General features: G+C 46.8%; 1 protein-coding gene across 1 annotated transcript; it reads right to left on the bottom strand.

The window, feature by feature from the left end:
- Positions 1-2,974: 2,974 nt before the first annotated feature.
- LOC112900518 lies at positions 2,975-4,464 on the bottom strand. Its single transcript, XM_025969375.1, has 5 exons — positions 4,279-4,464; positions 3,624-4,133; positions 3,401-3,532; positions 3,106-3,273; positions 2,975-3,001 (listed from the first exon to the last, which is right to left on the bottom strand). The coding sequence occupies exons 1-5, from the start codon at positions 4,462-4,464 to the stop codon at positions 2,975-2,977; spliced, it is 1,023 nt and encodes a 340-aa protein (XP_025825160.1).
- Positions 4,465-6,987: the final 2,523 nt, after the last annotated feature.

Here is a 6,987-nt window from a genome sequence, read left to right on the forward strand (position 1 = left end):
CTGCAGTGCTCAGCTACGAAGAGCTCGGGGGCTTGTCAGACCCGGGGCCACCGGGCTGGGCACGTTACGAAGTTTAAGAGATTAAGCCCGTCTTGTCTCTTATTTGTTTTGTTTATCTCTTGTTTATCCCGTTTAAATAGGAGATAGAGTTAACCAACACGGAGAGGATCTACTCGAGATCAGTTTGGGTGTGATCCCTCGGAGGGGGTTGGTTAGCATCTTTGTAACCCTGGCCTCTCGGATATATAAGGGAGGTCAGGGACCCCCCTAAAAAACAGAAGATCATTAGGTCATTCTATACAGAAGGCAATACAAGCCATACAGGACGTAGGGTGTTACGCTCCGTGCGGCCCGAACCTGTCTAAGTCTTGTGTTCCTTGCACCTTCGAGTTCCTGATCTCGGCGTCTCCTCACCCAAAACTTACCACCTTGGGTATATCCCACGGTGGGCAGCCGGTTAAACACCGACACCAAGCTATACCCCGACGATGCAACCCCTCTTGCCCTTTCGGTAAGATCATCATAAGCTAGAGTTTCTAATTAATTAGTCAAGACCAGAGCCATGTAGTACTGTGGTTGTACTGTTTTCCTGGGTGGTTCTCCATGTTCCAATTCATTCAATAATCTTATTTATCACCAAACAATATTCCAAAGGACATGAAGGATACAGGAGGTAACATGATTTCCAACCATCCAAAATCTACTTATAAGCAACTAGCGTAGCTATAACATAAATAAACAACCCAGGTTTAAACAAGGAAGTTAAATAGAATCTAGTCATATCCTTAATTGGGTTCCATCATATTCTAGACACATGCATGCATAAAAGTAAAGGTATGATTGTGATATTATTAGGACTGAAATATGATCAAGGACCACTTGCCTTCGTTAGCAAACTGCAGCTGCTCAGAAAATTCTTCAAAGTCTTGGCCCTGCGGATCCTCGAACTGCGCACCGTCTAACATCGCACACAAGCACATACAGGCAAACAAGTGCAAATAATAAGAAACAGTACACCAATCAATATAAATAGAACAATAATATTTTAAAAACATTGTATAAGTCGTAAGGATCGCGTGAGCGCAAGAATCGATGAAATCGGAGTTAAAACGGAGAAGTTAGGGCTAAAACAGGGTTCCAAGGGCTTATCTGCGAAAGATTTGGATCTAAAAGGACCTAAAACAAAGAATCCAAGGGCTAGATCGAAATTAAACCCTAGATAGAGGGGTTAGAACGCAAAACCGAGGGATACTGGACGGCGGGTTCTATTTTGGAAAACTACAGGGGTCTAAACAGAAGAAAAAGGACTAAAACGCGATTACTTTTGAGCTGAGGTGGAGTGCGGGTTAATTCCGGGGAAACTTAAGGGCTATAGCGCAAAAGCGGCACGGTTGACCGGTACTGGGTCTGATTGACCCGCGGGCTAAACGGGTCTGAGCCGTTGGATCTAGATCCAACGGCCAGAGAGAGGCGAGCGGCTCGGGCGGCGGCGGGAGGTGCCGGCGGCGAGGTGGGGACGGCGGCGCTTCGCTGGAGATGCGCGATCACGCGCTCCCAGCCTCGGTTTCGCGCGCGGGTTGGACGGGAAGCTGGCTCGCGACGCGGGGGTTCCAATTGGAGCACTTGGAAGGGGCGAGGACAACCGTGGACGACTGCCGGCGGCGAGAGGCGGCGCGGCCCGTCGGGGATCGCTGCACGGGCATGGGGAAGGCCGGGGAGGGGAAAGGAAACCGGTGGCGAGCGCCCTTACTACCAAGGGAATCTTCTGGAGCGCTTGGGCGTCGACGGGGTGCAGCGAGGCGGCGGTGCGGCAAGCTCCCGAGCCAGGCGGCAATGGCGGCGGCGGCTCGGGTGTTAGGGTTTTGAGGGCGGAAAAACAGCGGCTGCGGCGTGGAGGATAGGGCACAGGGGCGGCGGCTTAAGTAGGGGCGCCGCGGAATGCCTGGACGTGCGGGCCCGAGGGGGACACGGCGGGGCGGAGATCTCGCGGGCGAGCCGGACTCGAACCCGAGTCCCGGTCGGGCGCAGGGAAGGGGACGCCCGACAGGTGGGGCCCGCGAGACAGAGAGAGGATGGGGAGGGAGCGCGGAAGAGCGGACGCGCCAATGGGCTGGGGGAGAAGCTGGCGGCCGTGCGCGCGCAGGGGAAAGAAAAGAGAGGGAAAGGAGAGGGCCGCGGCTGACTGGGCCGGGGAAGAGGAAAGAAAGGAGAGAGAGAAGAGGGAAGCGCAGGCCGGGCTGCAGGGGAAAGAAGAGAGAGGAGGGGGTGGCCAGCTGGGCTGGGCCCAAAGGAGAAGAGAGGGAGGGGGGGGGGGAAAAAGGAGACAAACAAATCAAAGACTCTTGAGTTTAAAACTGAAATTTGAATTCAAAAGGGAGACAACCAAAATATCAATGCAAGAGCATGAGATGCACAAACATATGACTTTCCTATATTTATTTTTATACTTTAAGAAAATTGTTTATCAAAATCTTGTAACCCTTTAACCTATCATGTTATTCGATTTATTTTTGTACTTTGCAAAATTTAGGGTGTTACAGACATATAGACATCACAACAGAACAAAAGATGCTTACGATATGGTGACTAATCCCAAACATGACAACTATGACAAAAAAATTCAAATTTGGATCCAAGACACACGAAAAAAAACTACGCATGAGTGACCTCAGAATAGATCAACGATGGTATCAGCAGAATGACATATGTCAAAAAGGATCAGCCAGCTGACCTTGTCAGCCTCCACTGCTACTGCAGGACGCTTACAACTTGCTGGTTAAAGCCCACAATGGAAGATGGCAAGAGAGGTATATTTTCAGACACCATGGCCAAATCATGGATTTGATTTGTGCGTAATACACCTCATGGACTCACAATCAACTTCAAATAAAAGTGGCCTATCTAGACCATATCCCAAATTGGATCATTCTCACATCTACATAATGATAAATCAAAGGGATCATCCATAGCCATATCATGGATGTGATTGATGTGTACCATACTGCAAGACTCAATATCAGATTCAAAAACAATTTCAGCACCACGTGACGCTCTAGCTTCCAGATGCAGTTCCTGAGTAGAATAAGGGCCACTGCCATGGGTTACAATCTTCATAAATTCTAGCACTTTGGCATTCAAGATAAAGAACTTTATGAAGTTCACTTCTGACTCCGTTCCAGCATAAGATGTAACCACCAACTTCTTGAGATGGTGATCAAGGCATTCTAGCTGATCAGAGCGTGGCGTGTTATTGATGTTTCGCGGACTATGTGACTGAAAAGGAAATAAAATGGTTGAAACAAACAGTCATAACTGACCTTCAACTACAAGACTGACAGAATAGTATAGCTGGAGAATAAAATGATTCATTGTACGATTAGGAAAATATAAAAGTTCTCACCTCGAAGTATAATGTCTCAACACACGGAAAGCATTTCAATAAACCAATAACAACACCCACATCAGGACTAATGTACAGAGCCGAAGTCTTCATGGTACGGGCCACAGTGGACAGGCTAAGGGGCATCATTTTCTGAAGTAAGCATGTGATGTTAAATAAACAAATGAACATAAGGACATATTCACGAAGATTCAGGGCTGAAGATTCTGGTTACCTAGAAAACTATGGGGCCGAGCTGAATAGTGGAGATGTAATCTCGTAGATAGCCCAGTACTTTCAGTTTTGGAGCCTGAATTACTCGGATCACCATTTCACCTGATACTTTCCGCGGAATGAGCCTTTCTAGCAGCGGCACATTATCAACAATGACTTCTTCCAGCCTCTCCTCTTCTTCATACCAACCATTGGACACGCCAAAGCTCTGAAGGGTAGCGGAGCTAATACGTAGACAACGACAACCAGTGTTCAAGCAGAGGAGCAAGCTCTCCAGGACAGGGCATCTGAACAGAATTCCATGAAGGGAGTTCTCAGCTATGTGGACCCTCTTGAGGGTGAGCTGCTTGATGCAAGGGAAATGGAGTGTGCTGACGATCTCTGCAGGCGGCAACCGCAGCACCTCGTCGCTAGAGCAGAGTGTGAGGACCCGGAGCGTCGCCGAGCAGCGGAATGTGGACGGCGCCAGCGGAGGGCTACTAGGGTCCTCAGTTCCAACGGAGTAGTAGAACAGCTCGAGCTCATGGAGGCCACCGATGAGGGGCAGCCGGAGCCAGGAGTCGAGAGTGGGGAAGAGGCCGTCGTCACGGCAGTACCAGCTGAGCGACAAGCGGCGGGCGGCACAGGGCAGAGAGGGTGCGAGAGACGAATCCCGAGGTCCTCACCTCCTCTTCACTGCCGGTGACGACGCGGGCCTTGAGGTTGAGGTTAAGGTTGAGGAGGAGCAGCGTGATGATTGCGCCGAGGATGGCGTCCGGGAGGAGGCTGATGAGGTCTTCGCCTTGTTGGCTAGTACGGCCGCCGTCTTCCTCCAACATCCTCCTCTTGGCGGCCCTCGTAACCACCACCATGGCTGAATCGCCTCCTGCACGGATCGATCAGAGAGGATTTACTCGAGCTCCGCTTGTTTGGAATCGAGGAGTGGTGGGAGAGATCAAGAAAAATCCCCTACGAATCTTAATTTCACTCTGCAGGGACTGAAACTAGGAGGCAAAGGGCACCAAATCGCTCGAATCCAGGGAAATTGCTGCTTGTCATTCAGCATTTCAGCGCTAAGACATGAGCCGAAACAAGTTCTTATTTGGTAACATAATTAAAAAAAAAGCTACTATGAATTGTGAAACTGGAAGCTTCACTCTTGATGAATGAATTAGCTCGTGAGAGTTAGCACACTTTATCCCGTACCCCCTTCTGAATCATGAAAGCGAGCGTGTCACGATGGTCATAGCTAGCATGATCCCTCACCAGCGCGTAGGCAGGGAGTATACCATCCCCGTCTCCAGGGGCATCCAATTTCTCCATGGCGTGCACCCATGTTGCCGGGGCAGCAGCTACAACCAGGCACAAAAGCTTGGTGACATCGCACCACCGCAATGGCTCAGGCCTCAGGGTGAATGAAGTGAGGCACATGGTTGCAATCAGCTCAACGGTCGTTCAGATGAGGGTCACGCGCAGAATCTCCTGTGCACCGAGACCATGAATCTTATGGTTTTTCCGCGTGACCTCAAGCAAGAATGCATAAGAGCGAACAACAAAATTCCAGGCTCAACAACATGGTCTGCTGCAAAGCATACAGATCGTGACAAAAGGTACCAAACAGCACTATATCTACAAGTAACACTAGAGACACCACCAGATGTTGCCAGCCATTTCAGTCAGGCATTTCCAACTTCCAGTTACAAAATAAGTAGGATAAACGATGGTGACAACATCCTGTTATTGCAGGTCATCCATGTTCTAACGACAACAGCTCCAGAGTGCAAGTAAACAAAAGATTCAAACATAAGGATTGGCATCTATAACTTATATAACACAGAATGCATTGGTAAAATGATGACATGGCAATGAGTACCTTCAGATCTCCGACATCAGAGCATGTAATTATGGCAACCAAGGAGCAAACACCGGGATATGTCATGTAGCCCACGAGGAATAACTGAATACTACTATGTAGTAACTGAAATAAGAGGTTTCAGTTGCAGCCTAACATTCTAGTCACCACCAACACCGTGAGCTCCGTTGTTCTTGTTATCGTCAGAGTCTTCTTTATCCTCCACTTCGTCATCCTCTTCTTCCTTCTCATCATCAGTACAGTACTCCTCTATAGCAGATACAGCGATTCCTATGAATTACAACAGATAGAAGTACATTATATGCATCTCTATCAAAAATAAGTAATAAAGTTTACATAAGTACATCAATACAAATCATCAGATTTACAAAGTATAATGCAATAGCATTTCTGTCTTTTGGACATGTCCAGTCATGGAGACAAATCACCATCTCAAGTAAGTATGGACTAAGTCCACTTCGACCACGATTCAAGATTTTCCCCCCCATCATGAATGCAGATTTAGTAGCAACAGTAGAGACAGGAATGACAAGGATGTCACGGGCCAAGTTTGCAAGGTTAGTGTAACAATTAGACATGTCACTCCGGAACTTCAAGATATCCAAATCAACATTTAGATCCATCACTGGTGATTCCAAATACCAATCTAACTCTGATATTTCTTTTGGTGGAGAATAATCATCAAACAAGTCATCCTTTATATGGCATTCGAGAAGATTTGTCTCAACTGAAGATGAACAGGAAGACTTTTGATATTCAGTAAATAATCTGTTAAGCAATGCAACAACTCTAGTGGTATGTTGGCTAGCATCAGCATTGCCATATATCTTCCTAAAACAATAGCTGACTAAGTTGAGCTTGTAACGAGGATCGAGAACAACTGCACAAGCAACAATTAGGCTATACTTTGACCAATACACATCAAACTTGGCTTTTATATCTTCCACCATAGCAGACATGAAGTTCTCTTGCCCTTTTGTCATGTCCAGCAGTCGGTAGACTTTATATACTCCAAGAAAGTATAAACTGGCAGTTTTGGACTGTTTGCTTAAGAAAGTGCAAGTTATGTCATAAAGTACCTTTAGAAACTTTTCCATGGTTGCTACCTTGTTCCACTCTTCATCACAAAGATGAAAGTGGCCTAGAAAGGTTTCATCTGTTGATGCAAAATGGTTTAAAGCATCCATGTAATGCAAGGCACATCCAAGCATTTTGTAAGTCAGGTCCCGGTAAACAACAATGTCAGCATGTAACTAAATATTAATATCCAAATGAAACATGTCTTTAGCAAATTGATAGAACTTATCCTTTCTTACATAAGCATGATTGATATAATGAATTCCCTGACAAATCTTCTCAATAACATCAGCAATCAGCTCTAGACCAGCTTTCACAACTGAACTCAGGATATCCATGCAACAGTGTACACGACATAATTCACCATCACACAATAATTTGCCCTCATCATGCAGAAGTGTCTTAAGTGAACTAACCACAGAAACATCATCTAAAGTATTATCAA

This window comes from Panicum hallii, chromosome 7 (genome assembly GCF_002211085.1).
Source record: "Panicum hallii strain FIL2 chromosome 7, PHallii_v3.1, whole genome shotgun sequence".
NCBI lineage: Eukaryota > Viridiplantae > Streptophyta > Magnoliopsida > Poales > Poaceae > Panicum > Panicum hallii.

Excerpts from the sequence above, each read along its gene's own strand:
- LOC112900518 (XM_025969375.1), bottom strand. The coding sequence starts at position 4,464 with ATGGTGGTGGTTACGAGGGCCGCCAAGAGGAGGATGTTGGAGGAAGAC. Across the intron at positions 4,134-4,278 it reads TCACCGGCAGTGAAGAGGAG|CTCGAGCTGTTCTACTACTC; the intron begins GTGAGGACCTCG and ends GGCCTCCATGAG. Across the intron at positions 3,274-3,400 it reads TTGAGACATTATACTTCGAG|TCACATAGTCCGCGAAACAT; the intron begins GTGAGAACTTTT and ends TTTCCTTTTCAG.